The sequence below is a fragment of the Pieris napi genome, chromosome 8 (genome assembly GCF_905475465.1).
Source record: "Pieris napi chromosome 8, ilPieNapi1.2, whole genome shotgun sequence".
NCBI classification, from domain to species: Eukaryota; Metazoa; Arthropoda; class Insecta; order Lepidoptera; family Pieridae; genus Pieris; species Pieris napi.
In genome coordinates, this window is record NC_062241.1 from 5941565 (window position 1) to 5957489 (window position 15925).

General features: G+C 32.2%; 1 protein-coding gene across 2 annotated transcripts in view; it reads right to left on the minus strand.

Annotated features, from left to right (window-relative positions):
- Positions 1 to 15925, minus strand: part of LOC125051565 (neuronal PAS domain-containing protein 4B-like) — a 94029-nt gene that overhangs the window by 15816 nt on the left and 62288 nt on the right. For both annotated transcript variants that reach the window (XM_047651973.1, XM_047651974.1), the window contains exons 7-8: positions 7287 to 7471; positions 322 to 428 (exon numbers count right to left, since the gene is read on the minus strand). In XM_047651973.1, coding sequence (XP_047507929.1) covers positions 322 to 428; positions 7287 to 7471 — 292 coding nt within the window. The remainder of the gene's footprint in view (positions 1 to 321; positions 429 to 7286; positions 7472 to 15925) is intronic.

Consider the following 15925-nt stretch of genomic DNA (forward strand, 5'->3'; position numbering starts at 1 on the left):
AGGAGTCAGTAGACGCGCTAAGCCTCGTTTTTAAATCTCGCCCTGAATCCTAAGCCTCACATTCACATTGCAGGATGAAGTTCTTTATGTTTTTGTTTAAGATAATCAACACTAAAGTATGAACGTAACCTGTATTTAAGTAAAGTTGAATCTGACACAAAGGGTTGTTAAACTATTATTCTGTATATAACATATGAAATAAAAAAAAAATTGAAAAAAAATTAAATTTAAAAACAGGAAACACTTTAATCATGACGCGATATAATATCATTAATATTTATTCATATACCTTATAGTAAAGCAATTATATCTATAACTTACTTAGTCTATGCTTTGTCTGAGCCTCCTTACAGCAATCAGGATGTAAAAGGTGGTACCAACTAACTCCATGCAGCGCGCTGCGGTCCCATCCCAGGTGCCATTCACTACTGGACAAACAACACACGATAATTTATTAACTTCTAAACTATTAAATTTTATAAAGAAAACTACAGTTATAAGGAACTACTTTGATATTAATTCAGGTCTTACCCAAAAATACGTTGAGACCGACGCGACCAAATGTTACTAAAAAGTTCTATGACGTGTAACAAATTTCCATATATTTTCGATTGGTGTTAGTGGGTAACGCATGGCGTAAAGTACATTTGGCTAAGATCCTAGATGACATATGACAGAGACAACAGTTACTTGAAACTAATCATTCAAAATATACGTACTAACACAAGAATTGTAATACCAATTAAAGTATGAATGCAAAAAATATGAATGAATAGAAAAATCCTATCGATTACAAAAGTCGGAACTAGTTTGTGCAACTGACAAGGCCTGTGTGATTGATTGATTCTTTGACCCGAAACGAATGTTTGTTTTATCGTGTCAAGTACACTTTAATTATATTTATCGTATTTAAGATTAAAAATTCGATTATAATGGTTTTGACACTTTCACGCGTCTTGATATTATTATTTCGCTTGGTCTAATAAACCTGTTATATTTGAAACAATTTTGTGTCGGGTTCTAAGGAGTTCAAAAAAAATTTAAGCATTGCAATTTTTAAAGAAATTCAATGGTAGCCTTAAATTTGGAAGTTGATTGGGTTGTGTGACCTACTCCTGTTTTCCCTATTTTCTCTCATATACAGGGTGGCCAAAAAGTCGTGGATCAAACGCAAATAGGGGATAGATGAGGTCATCAGCGGATATAGATATTAGTTATTATTATTATTATTATTATTGCGGTAGAAAGATATTAGAGCGACTCATGGCCATGTGTAATGGCCTTTTCAGAATCCATATTAAATGCGCCAAAACTTGTAATACAGGGTCACTTTTCGGTAGAGTAATTTTTTTTCACAGTGGGGTCCGTAATAAACAAAAAGTTTTGATTTGAAAAAAAATTATATCGTATAACTTAATATTATCTTCAATACACTCAATAAACAACTATAAATAGTATGTTTAACGCAAGAACTCATCAGTACCAATCTAGTGGATATTATGAAAAAGATACAGGATGTAGATTTTTTCGAATTTTAATAAGAATTAGTAAAAAAAAGTCAATTTTCATATAAAAACCAAAATAAATCATAACTCTGCAGGGGTTGACCTTAGAGACCTCCCGTAGAACAATTTTTTGCCGCTAATGACCTCATCTATCCCTTATTTGCGTTTGATCCACGACTTTTTGGCCACCCTGTATAATTTATTCTTGGTCTGCTTATGTCCGTGACCCATGGCATCTGGCTATAAGAGTTATGGAATAGAGAGACCTACAAATTACAAGTACCTAATTGTAATTTGTAAATTATAGTAATTGTAATTTTTCGACATGGCCACTCTCAAAAAGTCTCCATGCCCGAGTCGGTTAGGAGTATTTTTTACAGTAAAATAAACTCTGTCAACGTTATTAAAAAAAATACCATGAGACTCTTTCGGTTAAGTATTGATGTTACAAAAGTTCCGTAATAGATGAGTATGCACTTAGATCTTTTAATAAATAATAATTCTTTTATTGGCAGGACTTGACATTCAGATTGTCGACTGCTGTTTTCTGTATAATTACCTCAAGAGGCATTGTCGAAAGACAAATAAATCTTACAATATGTTGCATCCGTGACCTCAATGCATCGAATCCTCGAATGCAAATGTAAATATCGAAACAAAACACTACAATCAAATAGCAAATGATTAATTTTTATAAATACAATGCCATTTTTTTTATTGAAGGAGTGCTTCAAATATAAAATTCATGAAATTTTCTCTTACCGAGAACTGATTAATAAAATAATTTTAACTTGATGTGTTTACCTTTCACATAATAATCTAAATGTTGCTTATTAGAAGACTGAACTTTAAATAATTGGATCAATTGAAAAATAAAAATAAAAAACATAAATCAAAACACTTGGTACACCCAAAAAACTTATCGATTAAAAAAGTGGCCAAGAGTTTATTGTCAGTTCTTCTCTTCCGTTCTACGTCCTTGATTTGAGAACTGGCAGTAAATGTAAAATTAGAAGCATTTAATGTATATTTATTTTTGACGTTCATAAGTGTACATTGTGTTACCTACATGAATAAACGATTTTTAACTTTGAATACTACGATTAATTAGTATACGACATCTATTCATATTTCATAAAAAAAATATAGATTTTTGTTGTCTTTTAATGAGTGAAGACCCTTTAATGACGCATGGTATAAATATGGCATGGCATATTTATACCATGCCATGAATGTCTATGCCTGAAATATTTGTGTATTGCCAGTATTAAAAACCTAAGATCACTCGGATCACTGTACCGATTTTACGGCAGAGTTAAAATCTGTGGACAATACACAAAAATAATTTTCAGTGTTATACCTAGTACAAATGAAATCAGAAGCTAATAAGCAATAAAATAACAATTTAATAAATTTATTTGTATATTTTCAATATTATTTGCTTAAACTTTAAAGGTGGTAAAGATAACGTTCTGATTTATTGTTGTAGTAGTCAAAGGTTCACTAATTTCAATTTATAATTCTATAGAGATAATATTTTTACTATATTGCTTAGCCAATAAACGCAGTACAAAATAAAATGTATCAGCGTAATTTACTATCATTTCTTTTACTAAACACCGAAATAAAGTTACTGAAATACTAATAGGGGACGCTAGCACCTCTTTTCCGCTGTGATGTCGTAGTCAGTCTGGATTGCTTTCAGTTTTAACGGGGTGACTCTGACACGACGGCTGAAGAACGAAACTTAATATTATCACGTATAACGCGAAACTAGAATGCTCTTAACCAATCAGAATCGAACGGATTGCGCCATCGTTTCGATTAGCTTATCTGGAGGTTTTATATGGGGTGTTAAAGAGTGCTGGTAACCATATGGTAGAAAATGAATTAACGTTGCTTGGCTGAATAACGACCTCGACGATTTAGAAGCTATATCGTGAATATTTATAAACGCTGTAGTCAACACGAGCTACGCTGTATGCTGAATGTAAAGCCAGTGATAAAATTAGTGACAAATAAATAAATTAAGTAAAGCTAATATTATTTAGCATTAATTTTATACAATATTTTTTTGTTAGCGAAATGCCCTTTTTATATAAGTACCTATTTATATTTAAGTACTAGCTGGCCTGGCGATCATCGTACCGCCTAACAGTCGATTCTTTATTTTTTTTAAATACTTCTTATATTCTGCTATTCGGGACACCGGTCTAGCTAAGATAAAAAAAAGAAAGTTGATAAGACAACAAATACATTATGTCAAAAAATAAAAATTTACCTTCCCGGAACCCCTCCACTAACACTTGAACTTTATGACATGGTATAAAAGTTCAAATTGACTTTTAAGTATTATTACGAATATTATGTATGGGAATATAGAAAAGTGTTGTTTTTAGACTTTTTCACTCATTTTTTTTAATTTTTCTCTCCGTAAGAACCATCGTCGAACTTCAAAGAATATTATAAAAAAAGAATTGGCCAAATCGGTCAAGACCTTTTCATGTTATGTCGTGACAACGAAAAACGGGTTTCATTTTTATATATGTATATAGATGATAGACATTTAAAGAACTTCACTAACCAAGAACATTAGGTAGAAATTGTGATTTATTGATCGATTCACCAGATCTAAATACGTCTAGATATCAGCTGTAATCGCTAGATCAAAACACAAATTTAAATTGTAAATTTAGCAATCGCCTCATCAATTATTTGGATAGATTTATACCCGATTCCTCTCTACTTGGCAATATACAGCTCATTTCGTATTCAACATTTGAATTAGCCATGCAATTTATAAGGGCGCGCGATAACATCCATGATGTACGGTTGTATAATTTGTTCCTTATTAATTATAGTAGGTCAAATTTGTACTAATGAGCTAACGTAATCGAGGCCTAGATTTTCGAATGAGTTCCTTAAAAAATAAATGATAGTAGTCTAGGAGAGTAATTTTTGATTTCTCTTGATTTTACGAGTTTTTCGTAACTCCATCTTACACTTGTAAAAACCGGAATTTGTATGTAGTTATTATTGTAATTTAAAAAAGTATTATTATTATTTTTTTGTACCACTATCATGGCAAATAAAGGATTTATTTATTTATTTATTTAAAAACTTTTCAAAATGTTAATTAGTCGTACTCATAGTTGGAGAAGTGACAGTGGAATAAATGTGAATAGTTATTTCTTATATTTTAATTTACGAGGAGGACTTGTAAATGAAATATGGACATGACCGCTATGACGTACGCGCTGAATATACTTCAACAGTACTGCGAATATTATAAGGATTTCGCCACAATGAAGCACACTTAACCATATAAAAGCGTGTATAAATGTTTTAATTTAAAGCCTTTACTGAACGGAACTTCCAATTTCATTCATCAGTACGAATAACATAATGTTTGAGGAATAAATAAAAAAAAAAATGGGTAAGTTGAAAATATTATTAAAAGAATTATGCTGCTTCATCAATCATATTGGTTTTGGTTTTCATTGATTAATAGCGCTCATTTATATGTTTTGATGATATAAATCATTTATGGATTATATTAAACAAGAAAATTCTATAAAATTTTGTTACCAATAATTGAAAATAAAGTCACTTTCTTTCACTAATTAAAGACTTTCAATGATTACGCAAGAAATAAGGAGTGTTTCCATTAAAAAGATAATTTAATTAATTATAAATAAAATGGGGAAATACAATTAGAAAGTTACTTAAAAAGTATGAATTGTAATAACAAAGACGGTCGCAATAAATATCGAAGATATTACTAATGCTATTTTGCCCTTTCTGCTTAGTAAACAATAAATCAACGTAAACACTGATATCTAAGCCTTAAATGCTAATCCACACCGGTGTGCGCACGGCCTATATTTCTAAAGACACTCGAGAGCTTGTATGCCTGTCATTGTATGCAAAGTTTGCTCGCTTCTGAGCAGGTGACGAGTGCGTCTTTCAAAACAAACATAAGAACTTATTATTAAATACAATATCTTATCTAAATAATGATTTTGAATGCTGTATTATTAATAATTGTTTGTTAGAATGTTACTTTGTTAAAGCGCTTAAAATAATTACTGCAATCATTTTTCATAGACTACAAGTAGTTTTCGTAAACCTTTCCTTTTTAAGACTATTTTAAACGCGATGGTAAATTGGAATTAACATACTGTATGTATACAATAATAAGCCAAGTGGCTTAATAACCCTATATATGTGTCTTGCCTCAAGTTGCATTCGATTGATCACTTTGATTTCATAGACAAGTAAGTGATCAGATTTCTGTCTGACAAATGTCGATTTTTGGATTTGATATGCGCCAGTTTCGGTGGTAGATGTGCATACATACATAAAGTCCATTGGTGCAAATCCGGGCATCGAACAAAAAAAAACAATATTCAAAGGGAATAAAATTATGCCAATATTTTATACACAAAATATTCCATCAAACTTGTAGACCTTTAAAGCGTATTTAAATACATCTCCTTACAATGATTCAACATGACATATGCGATCTTCGAGTGAGTAGTGACGAAGCCATCGGACCACTGTATTACCATTGCATTATCACAACTCCTCTTATTATTTCGTGCCATTGAGAACAGTACATGAATATGAAACACCTCAATAGAGACGTCATACATCTGCAATGATGGACAGTAGTCGCTATGCATCTAGTAACCCGAGCACAAGATACAATCCATAGAAGTTTATTTGAAGAAATAAAAGATAATTTGCACTAAGATTTTAGTATGAATAACCATTGATTAAACAAAATATTAATTTGTTTTAAGTATAATAGTTAACCATGTCAACTAATGCTTTTTTGTGGGTAACATACAGTTAAAAAAATACGAGCTTCTTCAACTTATCATACAAAGCAAAGTGGCAGGTAGAAGTAGACCTGGCCGCAGATGCACGTCTTAGTTAAAAAACTTAAGACAATGGTACGGTCAAAGCACCAAGTCATTGTTTAGAAGCCCGGCATCGAAAATTAAAATAGCCATGATGATTCCTAACCTTCGCAAGGAGATGGCACTATAAGAAGAAGAAGATGTATAACTTCACATATATGTACGTAATTTGTTTATATTTCTCGCGGAAACTTATAAAAACACGAAAAAATAGTGTATTTCGTTTCTAAAAATTTAAATTTCTGAACAATGTTGTCAAATAAACAATTATTTTTTCTTTGTATAGACTAGAGTATGTAACTAGGAAACACACGCTTCTCTTTTCCTGCTCCGCCCTTGGTCTTTTGTTATTCCATGGCCGTCTTTTCATATATGACCTTAATATCATTACGATTAAACGATATCATCAAAAACAAGGTTATTAGGCTTTCAAGATGCTTATAACTCAAGATTAGCGTACACTACTTGAGTGGTTTGTAATTGTAAAAATATACTCAAGGTAATTGTTTAATAACAGATTGTAGGTAGTACGTTGTTCTGATTTCTGTGTAAACTTTTTATAAATTAATTTAAAATAATACATAAATAGTACTGAGAGTGGTAGTGGTACTTTAAGTAGAAAATAGTAGAATAATTAAGTTTTAGCTTAAAGCACTAAAAAATATTGAAATATGTTCACCATTCATCCAATCATATGCCCAAAGGTTTTTCACTGTTAGCCTTAAAATAATTACAAAATATTCAGACCAAGACTTAAAAGATTATTTATTTCTTGCTTTGTATTAGTTTAAACCTTTGTTTGATTTATAATAAAAAAATTGTGTCACTTAATTAGGTATATGTGGGTAGAACTTACTTGGTATCGATATGCAGTATCTTCATATCCATGGCGTGCACAGTGGTGAAGACGTTGGTGGCGCCGTGGACTACGCACTCGCGCGTCTCCGGCATCGCCAGCGGCGTGCACGACGCTAGGAACACGGGCTCGTTGCGACTGCATAGTGGTAGGTAAGACACGTAGTGGCCGCGGACTAGAACTACCTAAGAAAGGAGATCTCATTTAAGTGAAAAATCTTTAAAATAATAATTATTCAGTACATCCCTTTTTATTGATTTCTCATAAGTTTTAGTATTAAATGCGCACATAGAAAGGAAAATCGGGGACCGAACCCACGATTGTCAGGCTTTACAGACACACAGGCACATTTTATGTTTTACTGATCATATAAGTCATTCCAGTGCCCGGATGCGCATGGCTAATCCTTAACGATTATTGCATCTCCGGAAATCAAAGTTTTAAAACATAAGACAATTTTTATAGTAAAACAAATACCTTCCTAATAAAAAGGTCTTTATATTTGGCAATTCTCTATGTTTAATCCTTTTCTTAATGATTACATACAGATTTGCCAATTATTAGAGCTTCAGTAAGTAACGATGTCCCATACAATTGAATCACGTGTAAAAAATGGTAGTATTTTTCAGGAACATACTAAATAGTACGTCCGGATATATCAAAGCGAATTAAATAGAGTAACAGACACATTGCATAACTGCCGAAGGTCACCCGTGTCGAATGGTATTTCTATTAACCGGCGTTCAACTCTAACCTAAAATTGACATCAAAGGGCGTGGCGCTTTGACATTCTTCAAAGTTTTAACAACAATGGAGAGATAAGAGACAATAGTTCACAGATCAACCGCTCACTGAGGTAATCGTCTGCACATGGCCTTGGTATATATTTCACGATAAACAATTTTTATATTCATACAATTGTAGAGCGGCTGTTGCGGATCTTGTTATAATTAGTTGTTAGTAACTATTAAACTGTGTTTTTACCAAATACACTACGAACACATACAATTTATTTACTTTATTTGTTATTATTATGTTCGTAGTTTATACATATACAAACCATAGTTTTTCTGTCCACAAATTTACAAGTACATTATAACCAACCCATTGAGAATACAAATTGAAAATGTGTCAACCCGTGGTTCGATGGGCTTTAAGGTACGCGAAACGTAATAACAATATAAAAATATTTTATCAAAATTGAATAATCGTAACAGATTTCTGTCCAATACTCAGTAATATATGATTTTCCTCCTATTTAATATAGCAACTTACACAAGAACAATAAATCATGATTAAACTTGGTTATAAATGGTGTTAAATTATATGTTAAGTGATTTTGGTTTCAGAAATATGATTTAGAACATTTTGTGGCATGAATGTTTTACAAATGGGATAAGTTTAGAATTTGATTTCCATTATTTATTTCACACATTAGCAAAATCTATGAATTTTAATGGTTTAATTCTACCGACTTGCAGGATGCTGCACTGCTAGAAATTCGAGCAGCTTTGGCCTAGTGACATTAGCGTGCGGCTCTCATTCCTGAGTTCAAAGATTCGAATCCGGCTGTGCACCAATAGATTTCTTGTCTATGGACGCATTTAACACGCACTCGTAAGGTGTAGGAAACCACCATAACATGGCCCAAAATTCAGAAGCCCGATCACACTTGTTTATTAGGAAAAACAAATGATCTCGAAACAGATACATAAATCTACAGACCTTAAAGGTAAGTGTACCTCACTGTTTGGATTTTTTATGCTCTAAATAAATATATTGAAAGACAATTCCCTTTAAAATAAAAGGGATATAAACGTCTTCACATATCTCGACGCGTCAGTTTAATAAGACGTCGAAATAAGTTTTGCGTTAATCAAAACAAATATTATACAACTTATAAAAAAGTAGTTTGGGAACTATAAAATACACTTACATCATTTGAATAACACCAATCTACTGTTCGCCAAGTCGAATATGGTTTATAAAAAGTATTATAAAAACTGTACGAGTCATGTAATTACAATCATTAACACTCAATAGCAGATATTGTGTCTAGATTATCTTTACAAAGTTTGCGTCAACGCTGCCCGCCTACAACCGAAACCGGATACAAATCAAACGTCGACTAATAGTAATCATTAAGTACACATTAATTATTATTGTAACTGTTATTAATTGATACAAATAAAAACAATTGTACATAATATTGAGCAATTATTTCGAAAATGTTGCGGCGGTGAAAGATTTATTTTAAACTAATAAGTCGACAGCTATACCTAAATGGAACTTAAATATTGCTAAAACATTATTATACGATTAAATTACAGCTGTTTCACTTTATACAGGCTTCAGTAGTTAGGGCCTATTAAAGTCAAGATCCTCAAATCCCACTTATACAGAATCGCGACATATATTTTTATTATAAGACGTTTTCTACTATATCATTTTACAGTGGATTAAGGATGACTTCTGACTATCTATCTATCTATCTATACACATTGTACGTAGCTAAAGTTTAAGCCATGTTATATATACCGCCTTTGTGGCTCAGTGAGTAATACGCAAAATGAGTATTTTAAATATATGTCTGCTCATGGACTTTAATGTTATAAAGGTTTCAGTATCATTTGTTTCTATAACATTAAACTTTAATGATTGCATCAAGTTCTAGCTCTAGACAATACACAGCTTTCTACCAAATGTGTCGTGACCAGAATGACCTGCAACTGACCGATTGATACAGACATGTTATTTTAGTTTAAGGTGACTCTGTGCATATTTTGTCTATGAAAACATTTAAAAACATGACATTAATGATGTATCCATAGAGCGTATAGTTTATAAGATTAATGATATGTAGATATGGCAAATAAGTTTATGGTATTTTGGTACAAAAAACGACCATATTTTTGCATATCAAGCAAAGGATTTTTGTTCCTTCACATAAGTTATTAAATGCGTAAACTGAGAAACTGATTACGATTTAAGCGTATAAAAATGCAATGGCAAGGTGTTGTATATCTATGGAAATGTTGCTATATTTATCTCAAGAAATATGAATTATAAATACACTTGTAAATAGCGAAAGCATATTAAGCAGTGATTTACGTATCAATGCTAAAACAATAAAATATAACTTTGAATAATTTAAAAGTGTGGTCAAAAGAGTCACGCCTGCAAGTCACGAGTCGTTACGTCAATTATTTTTATAAGATCCTCCGAGTATATAACGGTAGATAGGTTTTAGAAATATAAAGGACAAGGTTAGTATTTAAAAAAATATTATGTTCGTTGAAAAACTTAAACCTTACGTCGCAAGTCGTTGATTTTTATTGCATATTCAAGATTTAACGTATTATATATAACAAAACCAATTTTTTAAAAACTATTTTAGGAATATCGTACAGTTATAAGAGCTTCCAAATCTTAAAACGTAGAATTTTTAAATAAGCCATCAATGAGATGAAATTAATAAGAAGAAATAATGAAGATATGCACTAAGAGAACGATTGAAGTGTCACTTTTATCTTAAATAATATTTAAAATTAAAAATGCTTATATTATTAAAATAAGAAATATTTGAACTCAATTTTATTAAAGGTTATAGTTTTTTTTAGCTAGAAAATAATTTCAGGACATTCTTTATCGTAGTTCGTGTTGTCTGTGTGAATTCGGGCAGGCTGCGCACGCGTCGCTCGCAGCTGAGTCATTGCTCGTCACGATGTTAATATACTGTGAACTGCCCACTGACTAAGGGTGAACGTCCGGTCTAGTTTGCAACACTTTAATTTGAAATATTTATTCCTTATAAAATCTTTCAATAATTTAATCGCCATTTCCACAGCTCCCGAACAAAACTTACCAGGAAGATCGGCCACTAATTCCGTAAGAACATTTTATTACCCAACAACAATATTATATGAAGTATTCAAGAACGTCTCGGTTATAAATATAAACATATTGAAAAATAAACGCATTGCAACACATTCTCAATATGTTTAAATATGCAAATAATACATCTTAATATAGAGTACGGAGGCTCGCAGTTTTGTTATTACAAACAGTTAAATTTACATTTCATAAATAAATGCATCTCTTGCTTGCTAACGACGCAGCTCTGTTTTTGCCTTAATTTAAATAGCCTGGCACGCTTCGACGTGTGAACTTGGCTTTTCAATATCGGATACCTCACTTCGAGGCATTCGGAACGAATTGTTACTTTACGGTTTTGAATAGAGATGTTTTGTTAAGGCAATGTTTGATATAAAACGCTATTTGATGCCAAGCTGTTATACCTAAAATAACATTTTGTTAGGTTATTTATTTTGTAATAAAGTTTTTCTTTTCTTTATTTTATAGAACATAGTGCAAATGGGCAGTTGAAGCACCTCATGTGAAGTGATAGCACTGCCCATGAATACTCACACTGCCAAAGGAGTCTGAAGTGCGTTACTGACACTTTAAGAAGTGCTACGGTGGTTTAAGGAAGAACCATAAGTGTAGATAATATATGTAAAAATAGCTAGTCCTATAAACTGGTGTGTTTATACAAATAATGTAGATATATATTGCGAAACACCCTTCTTCGTAATTACTCCGAGATCTATAAACGTTACTATTTAATTAATCTTATTAGCTTACCATTTAGTAATGAGTTTTAGATGTTTACGATGATCATACTGGCTTTAATAGTTATTACTAGTATTACAACTAGCTTACTGGACTGTAAACTATCTAGCAAATCTAAATGTTGTAATTATGATTTCATAACGTACAAATTTCTCAATTAACTTAATTATAAGTTTATTTTAAACTCATAATTCGTGAATAAAGTAACACATACCATAGTTAAATTATGTTTCTTTAAATGCCATATAAGACAAACCCAACAAAGAGAAAATCTAAACCAATTGCATAATATTGTAATAATAAATATATAGTTTATTTATTGGTAGTGCCACGCGATATTTAATGCGAGGAAGCCATGTATGACGTAAAAATAACAAAAACTTCTGGTTGTTGTTAGTCCAGACAGACAATTAAAGAACTTTAAGTTTACTTTCATTGTCTTTGGTTGAACATACACTATATCGTCAATGGATGTAAGATTTATGAATAGTAAAGATGGAAGAAGACAACACAAAATCGATCCAACTGTAAATCGCGAATCGAAACGCGCATCTCCATAAATTAAAATCGTAATTTCACTTTCACAAGTGTTAATCTACCCTACAATTACGATTAATTATATCATTGAGATCCACATTCGGGTTTATTACATAAATAGCTTTCAAATCGTAGCTAATTACATATCAATACGTGTATTGATCGGAGACATATCATTTGAAGTTCTCACGATTATAAAAATTGCTCATTACATACACTCTTGAACCGCACGTACCTATATTAATTCAAATAATGACCGATTTCGTCACTAGAAAACACCGAATATATATAATTAGAGGCATCTATATTATTCTTTAATTACGAAGGTCGATTTGAAGGTGAGATTGTGAAATTTTATTTTGTTTAACCGTGTATGATTTGATTGGATATGACGAGTAATGCAATCGAAGATGTATACATCAAGACGTAATAAGCTAAGCGTAAAGAGAATGACGCATAGATGCAAGAGAGCTGTATAAGATATACTTGCCCCCTTTCATTAAAATAAAGTCTGACACTGTTTAATAATGATATTTTCATATAATATACAGATATACCTGTATATGCTTATCTTCCAAGATTCTCTATGAAACAATACTTGTTTTAGGTTCTTCTTCTTCAGTCGCACTCTTCATTTCAAACAGTCGTGTTAGAGCTATTACGCACTGTCGACTTGTCGCCGGCGACTCGGTCGCTGACCGGTCGCGACCAATAGGAGCACGGCTTCAAATGGAAGCATTCACACTGCGAGCAACTGTAGTAACGACTGGACGTATATATACGAATGTACTTGGAATACTGTCGCTCGGCTTGGTCTCCTGCCTAGTTGCCTATGTTTTGGTCGCCGAGGCGACCGAGCCGCCGCGCCGGTGACAAGTCGACAGTGCGTAATAGCTCTTAGTGGCGTCGAACAACTCCCTCCACTCTCCCCTGTCTTCGGCATGCCATAATGATGGTAAGATCTCTAAGAGACTTTACTCGATCGGTCTAGCGAGTAGGGGACTGGCCTCGAGGTCAGATGCTCTCCACTCTGCCAATTTTTCTAGACTTTCTGGATCCCTGCGTGTTACATGTCCAATTAACTCAGGATGCGTTGGTAACAAAGTGTCGAAAGATGATTTTTTACCTATTAACGTCTTAGTTTAGACACGTGTGTTTCCTTAGCTGTCAATTTCATCCTAGAGTTTTATATGAATGTAAGAAAGTTATAACAGATTGGCTAAAACTTTAATATATGAGGGTACTGAGCACATTTTAATACGAATTCGCTAGTTTGAGACATACATACATAACACACACACATGCGCACATACACACACAAACACGCATGCATAAAATAAGTTCATGGAATTTTTCAGAGAAACTATGAGAAAGACTTCTTCTTTTGAGCAAAATGTTTAACATACGTAGCATAGTATCGTATTATGTATTTCATACAAATAAAATACAATAGATACATAAACGTTAGGTATACAGTAAAGTATTGCATAGTAATGTTTTGCTCAGAGATCCGAGCCGTTATTATAATGTGGAATAAGATTAGTATATTGAACGAAACTGTATGGATAGCAACGGAAATTAGAACGATATGTTTTATTATCAATGCGTATTTCTTGTAATATTGTTTCTGTTAATGTTAACGTTAACAGTATATTAACTTACATAATTCATAAATATATAACTGTTGATTTGTAATTTCAATCATATTTCAAATTCAGGGGTTCTAATTCAGTCTATACAAACGTTTGGGTAGAAGATTCGTAAGGTTAAGAATATGTGGTTCCTATAGTAAAAAGTGTTTTTTACTCGATGTATGGCTTTTAAAACTAAACGGTCTAAGTTGTATGTTTTACTTAGAAAGTTATGTGCAATAGATATGATTTTATGACTATCGTACATTATTTTTTCTTACTTTATTAAAACACCGCTAGTTCAAAAAGTCAATACCAAAATCATTCAATTACCAATCGGTACTATCTGATTTAATTAAAAAAAGTCTATTTTGTCTTGTCCGCTTGCTCGTTTCAATCTCAAATTTCGATAAGAGATATTGTATTGTCATGCTGACTGTACATTCGAAGCAGTTGCACAAGTTTCTTTTGTCATTGTATAATGATGGTTAGCGATGTTTTGTGTGTTGGAATGGACTTCGATTAGACTTGTGTGCCATACAGAAATGGATCATTCTTTTACTAATAACCAATGATATATTACAGCTATATTTTAACTCTTAAGAGATGGTATTAAAGTGTACAGTCGGTTGCATAATTGTTAATGAGTGCAAATGAAATCAGATTTTCTGATACTGTGATCGATGGCTACACTAACGTGGGTTTTTTGGTTGGTAATTGATTTAAAGGTGTCATTTGATGGATTATCGTGATTAGGTAAGTCTTCATAATTCGGTGTCATTGTAATATACGGCTTAATTTATAAACGGCACTTTAAGATAGACATTGAATCGTGCTTTCTTTTTTATTGAGACAAGTTTCATTATTATTCTTTAACCAAAAAGGTTTCGTACATATGACATTTCTCGTGTCATAGTATTGAAAAGATTTAATATTATCAAATTTGTAAATTTAACAAAATAATTAATGGAATTTGTAGTTCTCGTTATTCCATTGTTACTCACGACGTCATTTTCTGTTATGGATATGAATAATTCAGAATTTTCATTTATCGCCAAATCTTTATCGGAATCCGAATGTTTACAACTGATACCATCTTTATACACAAACACGTATGAGTTCCCTAAAACCAAAATAATACAAACCAAAAAGCCTTGTATCCAGCTCTTACTAGAATGGAGTAATGATAAAGATAGCTTGAGCAAAACACACGAATTCCTAGCGCATCGACTGCGTCAAATTGGCAGAAGTGGCTTGGCGGAGTCGTTTTCTATCGCCTTGCTAAAGACGTTAATGATGCATTACTACAAAAACCATTTAGAGAGAACATAACTCAATATACTCATAATGATAATAAAGATAATGATGACATAAACGACGATGCTTGGAATAGTTTAGACTCTGTTTTATGTGCGGTCTTCATAGTGCTTGCTGCAAGTTTGTTAGTAATATGTTGTAGGACTTTTTGGTTGTTTATACTGACTGAGGCTAAAGTAATAAATGAAGAAAACAATTTGGTAGAACGGAATGTTGACAGCGAAGACTATTAATTACCTGAACCAAAGCTTGTGGACAATATGTTGAAAAATATACTGTAGTAACACCTGAATACTGGCGTATCCCTCATTGTTATAGATTCCCTTAGATTATTAGCAAACATGACAGTCCCATGACCCTATTTGAGTAGCCTGTTGCATGACCTCTTGAAAGATAATATACTGACACAACAAAGTAGATGAATATAAATATAATAGCAATAATCATCAGATAAAGCTCAAAATAAACTCGTAAATACATTTTGTCATACAAAAGAAACATTCGAATTACAAAATAAAAGGA